The 14209-nt window shown below is 44.0% G+C and overlaps 1 protein-coding gene across 1 annotated transcript in view; it reads left to right on the forward strand.

Moving 5' to 3' along the window:
• The window catches only part of KBTBD2 (kelch repeat and BTB domain containing 2), a 30170-nt gene extending 16007 nt beyond the window's left edge, over positions 1–14163 (forward strand). The window contains exons 3-5 of the mRNA XM_036739491.1: positions 2326–2840; positions 8624–8789; positions 11444–14163. Of these exons, the coding sequence (XP_036595386.1) occupies positions 2671–2840; positions 8624–8789; positions 11444–12979 (1872 nt within the window). The 5' untranslated portion in view covers positions 2326–2670 and the 3' untranslated portion in view covers positions 12980–14163. The remainder of the gene's footprint in view (positions 1–2325; positions 2841–8623; positions 8790–11443) is intronic.
• The last annotated feature ends 46 nt before the right edge of the window (positions 14164–14209 follow it).

Consider the following 14209-nt stretch of genomic DNA (forward strand, 5'->3'; position numbering starts at 1 on the left):
GCTTTAATGAACTGCCATTGATGACTTTCAAACAGGAAGTGGTGTAAATGATACCATCCAAGAGATATATGATTGGGCAAGGAGGTGGCCCGGTCATGTAGCTGCCATGAGCAAAGGGGAGGGCCCTTGTGGTTGTTGTTCTGTCAGTCACTCAGTCCCGCCCAATTCTTGGTGACCTCCACTATCTCTCCAAGTCTGTCCAAGCTCATTGTTCGTTGTTTCCATGACCCTCTATCCATCTCATCCTCTGCTGTCCCCTTCTCCTTTTGTCTTCAGTCTTTCCCATCATCAGAGTTTTTTCCAGTGAGTCCCATGTTCTCATTATGTGGCCAAAGTATTTAAGCTTCAGCTTCAGTATTTGACCCATGGCATTTAAAAAGATCTCATAGTGTATTGTGTAGATCTTCTGTAGAAGGCTTTCAGGAGAAAATGAACACACATTCAGGAGGAGAGAGCCTCCCATGGCAGTCCCATTGCAGACCTCATGAGGAGAACATGGATGCATTGAAGACTTTGTAAAGGAGTTTAATGATCCTTCAAATTGTTGTCTTCCATAAAGCAGAGTAGCTAGTCAACTAAGCTTGAACTGATCATTTTAAAACACGGGTGTCATAGGGCTCCATCACCATTTCTGTATACAGCATGTCCCAAAAATATTGGTGCTGTTTTACTATCTTAAACTTAGTGTAAGTTTAAGTTTTCAGAATGCTTACATAGATGATCTTGTTTGGGCCTGACAACAACCCTGTAAACTTGTTGACAGAATAGATCGATGATGAGAAAATTTACATCTCCCTATTCAGTTTCTATTTCCTCTAACAAAATGCTGCTCTCAGATGTGTGTACACACACGTTAAAGTGGAAAAGAAGCTTGCATATTCAATACCAAAGAAGAGTATGTGGAGTCATGAACTCTCGGGGTATAGCTCTTAGAAACACAAGGCCCTCTCTGAGTTACCAGGTTGGTGAAGCAGCCCCGGGCTTGCCCAGAGTCACCCAGCAAGGAAGTAGGTGAACAGAACTAGGAGCCATGTCTACCACCTCCTCCTCAGCCCTGTTCCGTTGTGTTTTTGGTTCTTAGTTTTGCAATAATTTGATCCTTATTTCTAAGGAGTGATATGTGAAAATAGTGGCTAAGAAATTTTAAGATAGTACCCCCTACGCTCCATTCAAGGAGGTGGGGGTGGAAAGGCAAGCCATCTTTGCTAGTAGAGTTTGTACTCTCTTCTTCTTTACCTCCTTTAGCTTCCTTCAAGGCTCAGCTCAGCTCTGACCCCCTGCCAGGGGCCTTTCCTCATTCCCTGAGTTTTCTCTGCCTGCATTCCTGATAGGATGATGGATTTTTTTTTTTTTTGGCATTTAGTTCTCTGTGTACGTGTTGTTTCCACCCAGTAGAAGGTAAGCTCCTTGAGAGCAGGGAAGGTTCTGGTTTGGCACCGCATAGGCATTTAGTAAATATGTGTATTGATTTGAATTCTCCCGGGAGATACAAGGTGGACAGACAAAATGGCAAAGCATTTGATAAGAACCTGCCATTTCAGGTGCTCTGTGAAGTTTGGCAGGTTTGGACAGAGACCGGGAAAGGAGTCAGCACCTTCCCTGAAACCAGTGAGCTCTCCCAGCGGGGGGCACCGGGAAAGTCTCCCATAGGATGTAGTCCATTCACTGAACCTTGGAGGAAGCCAGGGATGCCATACAGTGGGAGGCCCTTTTAGGTACTGAGTGGAGCTTGTACAAAGAAACCCAAGGAGTCCAGTTTGAGTGGAATGTGGGCTTTGTGAGCATGTCGTGCACATTCTGGTTGAGGTAAGTAAAGAAGCCCTTAGAAGGAGGCTGGGCTGCACTATCAATGATGAACATGGGAGATGATGAAATTTAACATAACATGTTACTTGAATGTATTAGATGACTGTATTGTCAAGAATAACCTCTAAGAAAGTGGGTTTTCCTTAAAGCAGCTTCATTCCAAATGACTAGAAAGCCTAGCTCGCTTTGTGGACTTTTTACTCGTATTCTATATTCATAAAGACTCTCCAAAATAAGAATTAACAAGCATTTACATCTTGTTACCATCTTTCTGGCATGTTTGCTTTTGGAATGGGAAATAAGACATCGAAGTTGTCCTTCTGTCTCTTATTTCTAAACTAAGGGTGTGTTTATACTCAGATTTTAATAGCATTTTAGAATAGCTCCTTTCTTTTTAGGGTAGTGTCTAAAATTGTACTTCAAATAAATACAACTTACATCTAAATGTCATTTGAGGCATTGCTTTCTAAAAATGTATTGGACTGGATTCCCTACTCAATGCAGTGTTTTTCATTTCAGTTACTCAAGTGGATCCCAGGATGCTGCCACGAAATCTACCTCCTCTCCTAATTCCTCTCACTTCTGTGCAGTATTATTGCCAATTTGAGCACCATATCTACAGACCATCTTGAAATCCTCTGAAGAAGAGTTTGGTGCATCCTTAACGTGGAATCATTTAGGAGTTGTTCTAAATCTGCAACAAAATACTGATTAGTGAGTGAATCTGAGTGGCTCAGGTTCTGAATGCTACAAATAACCTCACTTAGAGTTGTTTCTCTTTTGACTGAGGCATTCACCTGATCTTCCATCAGAAAGACTGCAACTACCTTAATCTGGTCCTAGAGATATTAATGGAATACAGTCATGTCCACTCAGGACGAGAGGCAGATCAATACGGAATATGCTGTTTCCTTGTTGGAACAGTTACGACTGTTCTATGAACAGCAGCTGCTAACTGATATAGTGTTAATTGTCGAGGGCACTGAGTTCCCTTGTCATAAGATGGTTCTTGCAACGTGTAGCTCTTATTTCAGGTAGGTATTTTATCTGTTCAGGTCTCTATGTACAGACTGGATTTCTTTGTTTTAATATTGGTCCCTCAGAGCCCATTCTCAAAGATGTCCTGTCCTGTATTGTTCAGTTCTTTATACAGGTGGGATGATTGTGTGCAGACCTCCATTACATCAATGTGCCAAACTCCAGAAACTCCTTCCCCCAGTGCCCATTGGTGGATACGGAGAGCCCCAGAGACTGGCCTGGAAAGTGAAGGCTTGCTCAGGTTCCCACAGCCAGTGTGCCTCAGTGGTGGTCCTTGATTGAGTCTAGGGTTTCCTGACCCCAAGGCCATCTCTTGGTCCACTTTGCTCCTCAGTTTCTTTAGAGATGCTCTTACTTTGGTTGTATCATCTTCTTGTACTTAGGAAACTGATAAAAGAAGTTTGGAAAAGATTAAAGGAAAGAAAAACGGTAGATGAGAGCTGGGGACCGTGGAATTTTAAATTGGATGTTTGAAATCTACATTATTCTGACTAGGTCCACTTAAAAGACCTACGCCTCTCTGCGTGAGGGCATGACTGAGTTTTCAAAAGCTAGTCAACGCAGCCATCTTGGAGAGGCCCAGGCCAGCTGGCATGGTTCTGAGTAAGCACTCAGCTATAGATTGTCTGATTGAGAGTCATAGAGCAGACCTGGCTTTGCTGGGGCTTTATCAGAATGTTGGTTACTAAGTGATGGAAGCTTTGGGGACAGAACAGTTTGCAAAAACCTGCCATTGAGGCATAGAGGGGCCATGGGATCTATGGTAGAGGAAAACTTACCGTGGTACGATGTTGGATCCTTGAAATACTTTTGTGTTTTGACAGATGTTTCCAACAAACAGAGACATAAGAGAAATCATCCCTTTATTTTCTTTTGGTCTTTTAAAGCAATCTATTCAAAAAGACCCTCCCTTCATAAATTTAAAATTTGCAAAAGGCTTAACTTTTAAGTAGTATTCTAGAATCATTATTGATGCTTACAGAAGTGTTGTTACTTGGGAGGAGAAGACAGTTGGTTTGGGCTTTTTCTTCATTTCCTGCTGTTATTTAGCATATTCTACTTTATCATGCTTTATCTTTACCAGATTCCTTGCTAAAGGCAAAATTACCTTCAGATTTAGATTTTAAATTGGCTAGCTGACTTAAAACTAATAAAGTCACACCCATTTAAAACCTTTTGAGGCTCAGGAAGGATTGATTGCTGGACCTGGAGTTGAGATCAGAGTCCAAGTCCTGAGCACAAACCGAGAAGCAGCCTGGCCTGATGGGGGCTGGGCTGCTCAAGTCCTCTCAGGGCCTAGGTACCCACTCCTGATGGGCTCAGGTCTGAGATCATGCTGATTGTTTCCATAGCAACGGGGCACTGTTAGCTCAACTCTCTCCTCCAGGTCTTTTTCACATGAAGGATTATCAAGGCAGACCTTTTATTTACCAGACTAGTACAGTTAGTTTTTTCAGCCCTAAATATACAGGGTTTGTGGCTGTTTAATTTCATTTTCATGGGTTAGGCTTATTGTTCTAGCTGATTAGGACCATTTGAATGTTGGTTCTGTCATCCATTACGTTACTTATTCCTCCAAGCTTTGTGTCATCTGCAAATTTGATGACCATGCCTTCCATAGCTTTATTGAGATTATTGATAAAGTAGTAAGTAGAACAGATATCAAGAGTTCATTATTGCCTTTATCTCAGTTGAAATGGATGTCAGTACTTTGGGTTTGATTATACAGTCAGATATAGCTCTACTTAACGATATTGCTGTCCAGTCCACATTTCCTCATTTGGTCTACAAGGATATCATGAGAGATTTCTAACTTCTTTGCTGAAATTGAGATGTTTTCTAAATTGGTGGGCCCCAGTCTAGTCAATCTAGGATAATGATGATATCTAACATTTCTATATTATTCACTATATGCAAAGCACTGTGTTAAGTGCTCTACAATTGTTAAATTTTAATTTGATACTCAACCACCCTGAGAGCTAGATGTCATTATTATCGTCCCCATTGTACAATGCCATTGTGCTCTTCAGCTCTTGTTCAAGGAGTGATGGACTGTGTGGTCTCATGGGAAGAATGCTGGTCCAAGGCCCAAGAAGTCTTGTCGGGATATCCAACTCATGGCCCTAGCTCTTTGACTCTTATGAAGGCACTTAGTTGTTTGCCTTAGAAGCCTATTGAAAAGGAAACACTTTATAAACCTTGAAAGTACTATCTCAGTGTGAGTTTTGATGAGCGGCTTACCCCCAGGCCCCCCAGGCTTTGTGATGTTTTTAAGATTGAATGCCTCTTGATGGTGGTTCAGCGTCTCTTTGTCTCCCACACTGTGTGCATCATGATAGAGACACCTGCGACCACCAATATAATTCACAGCTCACTTTTGTTTTCCCCAATCACTTACTGGTTGTACCTTCTCTCCCATGACTTGTTCTATGTTGTTCTTAGGGCTTAGAACCAGAAAGGGCCTTCCTTGTCCTCTTTTACCCAGATTCTGGCTTTACCAAGGCATTTTTCGCTCTTTCTCCTAAATTTAATTTTTATATCTACTGGATCAGGTTGGTAAAATCTCTTGCCAAACTCCTTCCCAGAATGGAGTGCACTCCATCCCTTGGGAAACACACCATTATGGCTCTTACAAACAGCTGGGGTTCAGAAAACTATCTCTGTAGCAAGTTTTTAACTTCCCATATTCTGTTCCTCTTCCAAAGGACTGGACTCTGGACTAGCAGAAGAGATGGAAACAATACCTAGGTTTCTTCTGGCTCTGTCACTCCCAAATGAATTTGCAGGTGCAGCGTAGCCATCAGTGTGGTGATCTGACCTCTGGAGGGGTCTGGAGAAGCCTGGTTTTGAATCCTGGTGATGGTGGAAATTTAGTTTCCCTATCTCATTTCTCCCTCCAGCTGGTTTTTTAGTACTTTGTTGATCTTCCCCACTCCCTCTCTCCCTCCCTCCCTCCCTCCCTCCCTTCCTTCCTTCCTTCCTTCCTTCCTTCCTTCCTTCCTTCTTTCATATCACCCTTCCATGAGTTAGTAGAGAATCCTAGAGGTTAAGTGGTTTGGAAGGAGGCGAGTGTCTGTCTTTCTGATTCTAAGAGATAGTACTCTGCCCACGGTGCCCTTCTCTCTGCATCTTCTCAGCTGTGCTCTGCATTTTTACTTTCTCAGAGTAGGTAATCCCCAAATCCAACTTGGATCTTAATTCTCAAGTTTTAATCATGTACCACTAATAATATTTTAGACATTTCCGCTTCGTGCCTGGGCCCAATGTCTGAAACTGAGCTCCTTTTTCCCTCAAGACTGGCTTCTTAAATTTGCTCTTTCTTTCAGTGGTATCACCAAGCTCCCAGGTATCCATTTCTGAAGCCTTAATTTTTCCTTCTTAGCCTCTCTCGCTTCCCTGTCCCTCCCCTGTGTATTAGCTCACATTAACCTAGAGCTTTACAGTTTGGAACGAGCTTTGCTCACAGCTGGTTACCCTGGAGCGAGGTCGTCTTAAGAATTTCTGGCCTCATTTTACGGGGGGAACAGGCCTAGACATTGTAAATGAGTTGCCTAAGATCACATAGCTAAGGAACATGAGAATTTGCCCTTGAATTTAGGTCTCCTGACATGTGTCCTAGACTCATTGCCATCACCATAGAGCAGGCCTCTATTCATTGTACCTGAGTATCCATAGTTGGTATCCTGGCCTCCTGCTTAGGAACATTGCTCATCTTTATTTTTTAACTAAAATGTATTGTTGCTTTTTGTTTGTACACCATCTACATGTTCCAATGTCTTCGTTTTTCAGAGAGCCATCTCTTATAACAAAGAATAAAAGACAGAACTAAGCCATGTGTCCCCACCACCTTAGCCCCAGCACTCCCACCTTGGCAGAGAATTAGTGTGGGGCATCTTCGCCTAGCTGCTTCCTAGCACTCAGTTTTGCTTGTTTGTTCCTTCTCCCCAACCCCTCCCCCCCACCAACTTTTGCGGCTCCCTTGCTTGACTTGGTTCATTTTGTGTCAGTTCACATCAGTTTCCCATGCGGATTCATCACACTCCTCTTTGCTTATAGCACAGTGCTGTTCCTTTCATGACAGTTGTGTGTCACAGCTTGTTTATTTCTAGCACATGGGTCTCTCTTTTGTGTTGGAGTACTTTGCTACTACAAAACCGTAGCTCATTTTCATCCAAATGAAGCAGAAACTCTTTTGTTTGTCCTCCAAGGTTCTCTGTGCTGCTGTGGTCTCAGTTTGCCTTTCCAACCTTCTCTCTCTCTAGCCAGGTTGGTTTACTTGCTGTCCTCAAACACAGCATCCACTTCTCTGTTCTTCTGCTAGCTGAAGCAGAGATTGGGGGGTGGGAGGGCTGTAGGTGGGAGGCGCGTCACAGCACCACCATCTCAACCACTGCATCCCCTCCAGATGCCATGGATATGGCCCCAAGAGCCCTAGGGAGATCAGTATCCCCCAGACCACTGATCTGGTTTCCAGCTTGGTCCCTGAAGCCACCATCATGGGAAGCCACCTTGATGGAAATGGGACCTGAAAATCCTATGGGCATCACAGCCCCTGTCTTCTCAGCAGCTACAGGCTTGGAAAAGAAACGTTCTTGGTGCTGTCAAATGGCTTAGCATCAGAGACAGAGAAGGTAGACATAGAAGAGATCAGAGACATAGAAGAAGATTCTTCACTGGCGGAAATGACATAGAAGAAGATTCTTCAGTGGCTATAGCCCCCCTGAAAAGCAAGGGCCTTTCTATCATCTGGCCTGCAGCTGAAACCTCTTCCATGTATGTGTGTGTTCTTTCTTCCAATTAAAACACAAGCTCCTTAAGAACCCTTTCCTCATAGTATCCCTAGTGCTTTGCACATAGTAAGCACTTAATAAGTATTTATTCATCCATCTATCCAGGGCCTAGCTCAAGGCTTATCTCTCTTTACAGGGAGCCTTCTCTGGCCACTCTAGTCAAGGATCGCTTACCCTTCTGGACTACTGGTACCACTTTAAAAAACAATCACGCACTCGATTACTGAATGTAGTCATGCAGCACACAAAAACAAGATGGGAGAAAGTCTGTCTTCAAACCCAAGCATACTTATGTCTGCTTCTTAGCAAGCACCTTCCCAAATGGGTGGGGGTGGGGGAGTGGAAAGGGAGGGCACTTCGTGGATGGGCTGTTCTTTATCAACCCAACTTGGTGCTTTTCCAAGGTCTCGACTCCTTTGAGTCATATCTGATTGTATGACTCCACTGAGGGATGGGAGGATTTTTGCTTTTGTTTCTTGCCCAAAACATTCTTGATCCTGGAAGTCTTGTGAAGAAGTTCCAAAGCCTACCCAGAGTCTGAAAGAAATCTCTCTTCTCCATTGGCAGTTGTCAGTATGTAGCCTTGGTTTGTTTGTTGTTGGATATGTGTGTGAACTTCCTGTCTGCAGCTGGATGTTTAGGGCTTTGGGGGTGAACAGTCGGATCCTGTTTGTTCACCTCTTCCATGGTGTTGGCATTGCACATGGCAGGTCCTGGACAAATGAGATATTGAGTACGTTAAGCTGACTGTTGACAGTGAGAGTGGAGGAGTGGGGCAGACTGACCATCTTGGCAGAAAGTGAAATTCCTTTGGGCTTCCTTAGAATCTAGTGATTCGAATTAGTCATTTGCCTTTGATCTAGCTTAATTCTTCTAAACTTTCTGATACATTTTCTTGACTAGGGAGTTTCAAGCTCTGGGTAACAAATGTCTTTATTAAATTTTACTCTTATATTTACACTAAATTAAGACTTGTGGGTTCCCCCCAGGGCCATGTTCATGATCGGACTCAGTGAAAGTAAACAGACGCACGTGAACCTGAGGAATGTTGACTCGGCTACTTTACAGCTCATCATAGCTTATGCGTACACAGGGAATTTGGCAATAAATGATGGCACTGTGGAGCAGCTCTATGAAACCGCCTGCTTCCTACAGGTGGGTGTTCACTGGGTCGAGGGAGTTCTCTGATGTTCAGCTGAGCTGTGATAACTTCCTGTTAAGTTTAAGGAAGCGTTCTTGGTGATTTCCTTTAGTGCTTTCCTCTACTACTCTGTTTTGAAATATCATAATGTATGTTTTACAACATAAAAGAGTTGAGTCTCCTTCCCTCCCTTCTCCTTTTGAATAAAATAAGGAAAGAACTAGTAGTTTATTTCCCCTTGTTTTGAACTAGAAGATCTTTTTTTAAACTGTTAAAAATGGCACATTATTCTTAATACGGAAACTGACCTAGGCACATTTTCTAAAAATTTAATTGAAATTACATGTCGCATGATGTTTCCATTTATCTAAGATGTGAGATTTCACATTAAGCTCTTTATGTTTGTTTACTGCATTCATGTACTTCATAGGCTTTTGTTTCAAGAGTATTGGAAACTTATATCCTAATTTCTATTGGGATTACTTTATTCAAGTGAATTTTTATAGCTAGCTTTTGTTTTTATATCACCTACATTTCCAATGTATCCCTTCCCTTGATCCTAAGAGCTATCCCTTACAACAAAGAAAGGGTGGGGTGGGGGTGGGGGTCAGGAGAGACAACTAGCAGAATCAACCAGCATATCATAATAGTTTGGGAATATCTGCCGGGTTGCATGTCCACAGCCCCCTCAAAGATGGCAGAGACATGGTGGCCCTTCTTCTTTATTTGACAAGGTCTCGGAGTAGTGGCTGAACCATAAATCTTTGCCTGGTACATTGAAGGCCACTTGACTGAAGGGTACATGGCCAAGGCATCCTTGAGCCAGAGTAAAACTTGTTTAATGTCTTTATCTGTGATAATTTATTTCTATCATCTGTTTTCTGTCATTTTACCCAGTGAACATTTTAGAAGATCAAGGATAAGATTTTCTTTGAAATCCGTTATCCTTGCCAGGGCTGACAGAAGGTTTGATTTCAGGAGCAGGTGACTTGTCACTGCTAAGGGTTAGGTAGGGAAGAGGCAGTATTCACTTTTATGCTCCTTTCTCTCCCCGAAGGGGGCTGTGTGCGCACCAGTGTACCCCTGACTACTGGAAGATGTGCTGATACAGGGCCCTAGCTATTTGTATCTGCTTCCTTTGGAAGTTAAGGTTTTTGAACCCAAACCTGAAACTTTGCATCCCCTGCCCCACCTCCACCCCCCCCTCCAAAAAAAAGAGAATACTGACTGTAAATACTGCCTTTCAATTACTGGTAAATTATCTCTTAGCAGGAAGCCTACAGACCCCCCCCCCCCGCCCCCACCCCAAACACTTTTCCAAATTGCTGAAGAAGGGAGAACAGCTTAGGAAATCTAGACTCCAGTTAACTTTGCCACTCAGGAATTTTATGTTGGTTCTTTAATAAACTTATTCTGGCATAGCGACAGATGTGTCATGGGAAGGTGCCCAGGGGAGGATGCCTGGAATCTGAGCCTTCCCCACTTGGGGAAGGCCACCCAGCCAATCCTAGAACAAGAACTTTATGGCTATGGTTCTCTTTCTAACTAGCTACTTAAAAGACCACCAGATGAATAAACGCCGCAGTTAGTAACTCTCTTATTGGCTTACGCTGAGATGTGTGCCTCCTTCCTTTTAAGGATAAACAAACTATCCCCAGAACACCAAGTGTCTAGGTAGTGAAAATTACAGATTTAAATTTTCACAATTTGTAATTACTTCTAGACTTGTTCCTTGTTATTTTTAGGAAGAATTTGTCCTTCCTTAACTAGAAAGTGCCAACAGTGATACTTGTTATGATTCCCTCCATACTAATAATTAGTAAGTCAACTTGGTGTCTAAATAGTGGAAGGAGCACTGGTTCTACCATTCGCTGGCTCTGTGACCTTGAGAAGGACACTGTTCTTACGTCTTGAGCTCCTTCTCTCTGAAATGAATGAGTTGTCATCCTCACTCATTCTGTTAAGTCCAGCTGGTCCCGTGCTCAGCATTGCACCTGACACATGGGAGACTCTTAAATGATCGTTGAGGTGACTTGTCCTAAGTAGGGAAGAGCTCAATTTCAGGAATGTCCCAGGTATAATTGATTACAAATTAGGGGCTTAGACTCAGTGGCCTCTGAGAAGCCACGGACCACAGCTTCTTCCCCTTTTTGTGGCCTGGACTCTAAGCAGCTGTCTGGGGAAAGCCTATGGAGCCCTTTTTGAAATAGTGCTTTTAAATGCATAAAATAAAATACGGAGGAAGCCAGTTTTATTGAAATATTATAAAAAAAAATTTAAAAAACCCAAGTTCATAGACCCTAGGATAAGAACCTCCAGGATTAATTGTTAAAGCTTCTTTTTAAACCTAATGGTTTGTTTGTAATACTTATCAGTGATACTTTGGTATATTTGTGCACGTTTTTCTTCTTCAGCCCACTTTATCTATCTGTCTGTGTATTCATTTGTTTATTTGTTTGATAATGTGCCGAGAGCAGATAAGTGGGGCTCTTTGGTCCTTGGGTGGGAAACTGACCAGGAGCTTTGGGCTTCTGAATTTTGGGCTTTGTTTATGATCCCTGAAGGTAGGAATGCTCTAATATTGTGTGTAGAGCATCTGACTCTGGGTACTTCTTGTGAAAAAACAGAGGAATCTATTCTGCTCTCATTGGCTTTTTTTAAATTTTAGGTAGAAGATGTGTTACAGCGATGTCGAGAATACTTAATTAAAAAAATAAACGCCGAGAACTGTGTTCGCTTACTGAGTTTTGCGGATCTCTTCAGCTGTGAGGAGTTGAAGCAAAGTGCCAAGCGGATGGTGGAGCACAAGTTCACTGCTGTGTATCACCAGGACGCATTCATGCAGCTCTCTCACGACCTGCTCATAGACATCCTGAGTAGCGACAACCTGAACGTGGAGAAGGAGGAGACGGTCCGTGAAGCTGCCATGTTGTGGCTCGAGTACAATCCGGAATCGCGGTCACAGTATCTGTCCTCAGTCCTCAGCCAAATTAGAATCGATGCCCTTTCGGAAGTGACGCAGAGAGCCTGGTTTCAAGGTCTGCCGCCCAATGATAAATCCGTTGTGGTTCAGGGTCTCTATAAGTCTATGCCCAAGTTTTTCAAGCCAAGACTTGGCATGACTAAAGAGGAAATGATGATTTTCATCGAGGCTGCTTCTGAAAACCCTGGTAGTCTTTACTCCTCTGTCTGTTACAGCCCTCAAGCAGAAAAAGTTTACAAGATTTGCAGTCCGCCTGCTGATCTGCATAAGGTTGGCACCCTCGTAACTCCTGATAACGACATCTACATAGCAGGGGGGCAGGTTCCTCTGAAGAACACAAAGCTGAATCACAGTAAAACGAGCAAGCTTCAGGCTGCCTTCAGAACGGTGAACTGCTTTTACTGGTTCGATGCACAGCAGAACACTTGGTTCCCAAAGACCCCGATGCTCTTCGTCCGCATCAAGCCCTCTCTGGTCTGCTGTGAAGGCTACATCTATGCCATCGGGGGAGATAGCGTGGGCGGGGAGCTCAACCGAAGGACCGTGGAGAGGTACGACACGGAGAAGGACGAGTGGACCCTCGTGAGCCCCTTGCCCTGTGCCTGGCAGTGGAGTGCCGCAGTGGTGGTCCACGATTGCATTTACGTGATGACACTGAATCTCATGTACTGCTACTTTCCCAGGTCTGATTCCTGGGTGGAAATGGCCATGAGGCAGACGAGCAGATCCTTTGCTTCAGCTGCCGCTTTTGGTGATCAGATCTTCTACATCGGAGGCCTCCACATCGCCAGCAGCTCTGGCCTAAGACTGCCGACCAGCACCGTAGATGGGTCTTCAGTCACTGTGGAAGTCTACGATGTGAACAAGAATGAATGGAGGATGGCGGCCAACATCCCTGCCAAGCGGTACTCTGACCCTTGTGTGAGAGCTGTGGTGATTTCCAATTCTTTGTGCGTTTTTATGCGAGAAACCCACTTAAATGAGAGAGCAAAATATGCCACCTACCAATACGACGTGGAGCTTGACCGCTGGTCTCTGCGGCAGCACATATCCGAGCGCGTGCTCTGGGACTTGGGGAGAGATTTCCGATGCACTGTGGGGAAGCTGTATCCATCTTGCCTTGAAGAATCTCCGTGGAAACCACCAACGTGTCTTTTTTCACCTGATGGCGCTGATGAGTTTGAGCTGGACAGGGACATGGTGGCCTTGCCCCCTGTATAGTTGGTGGCGCTGAGGACATGCACACCCGCCTGTGCTCTGTAGTTACCTTTAGAGAGAAGAGAGCTTTATGAAAGGACTAGAAATGGGAATGTTCAAGCCTGTCTTTCATAAATTGTATTTTTATGCCCAACTCAATATTTGCAGCAGTATAATACATATATCAGTGAGTCTTATGGAGAGATAGACTACCATAATCTGAAATAGTTTATCCAATAATTGAGAAACTTTTATGTGTATCTCAAGAGCCTAAGCATCTGGAGTATCTTATTTTTAGCCCTATGAACTTACCATTTGGGTCAAGTTTGCTTCATTAAGGTAGCTGGATGTTCCTCGTATGTCGCATCCCAAGTCCTTCTGACAGACACTTCCCATGTATGTTCCTGATTCCTGTACTTCTCTGTGGAAGGGCTGGAAAAGTGTTTTTCTGTGGGGGTCTTAGAGCTGAGCTAGCTCCCAGCCCTCTCTCTTGGTCCAGTTGGGTTGCTCGGTCCCATTGTAGGGCTCCCTGTCACAAGTGAGCCTTGTATTTGATAACGTTCCACAGGGCATGTAGCCCCTGACTGCAGGACCAGTCAACTGGACCACTCCCACTTGGCCCTTTGGAGGACAGGTCTTCCAAGCAGTGGCTAGATGACCAAATGGGTGAATTTAGGCGGCTGGGCTTGCAGTAGGAATTGCTAGCCCCTCGTGATGCGGGTCTGGATGGGGTTTGAATCAGTCAGTGCCTCCACATCCTATGTTACAGGAACATTAGCTCATGCACATGTGACTTCCTGCTGCTGCTGAGGTATTTTTCCAATGTAAAACCAAGATTTAGTGTGGGTTAACCAGGTCTCTTAATTTTGGGTAATTGAGTAACAAGCATTACTGTAGAGTGATTGTGTATGGATATCCCTTTAGCTATCAGGTTGTGTTTTTTTTTTCCTTTGGGGGTGGGGGGGTGGGATCAGGGTCAAGTTTGGGGGGAATGAAGCATTCAGGAATCCTCTGCATGAGGTTGGCAGCAGGGCAGAAGCCAAGGGCCTCTCTGGAACTAATCCCAGGAACCACTAGAAGAGGCGGGGCTCCCCCCACTCTCCCAGAAACACAGGTGCTTCATGACCAACGTTACCAGCATGTTGAGCTGCATCGTGTCCGGCACTGTATTTTGACTGGCGTTAATTTATTAAAGAAATTATACCTTGAAAATGTTGGCTCTTTTGTGTGTGTGTGTGCGCGCGTGCGCGTGTG

The sequence above is a fragment of the Trichosurus vulpecula genome, chromosome 9, assembly GCF_011100635.1.
Source record: "Trichosurus vulpecula isolate mTriVul1 chromosome 9, mTriVul1.pri, whole genome shotgun sequence".
In the NCBI taxonomy this organism is placed as follows: Eukaryota; Metazoa; Chordata; class Mammalia; order Diprotodontia; family Phalangeridae; genus Trichosurus; species Trichosurus vulpecula.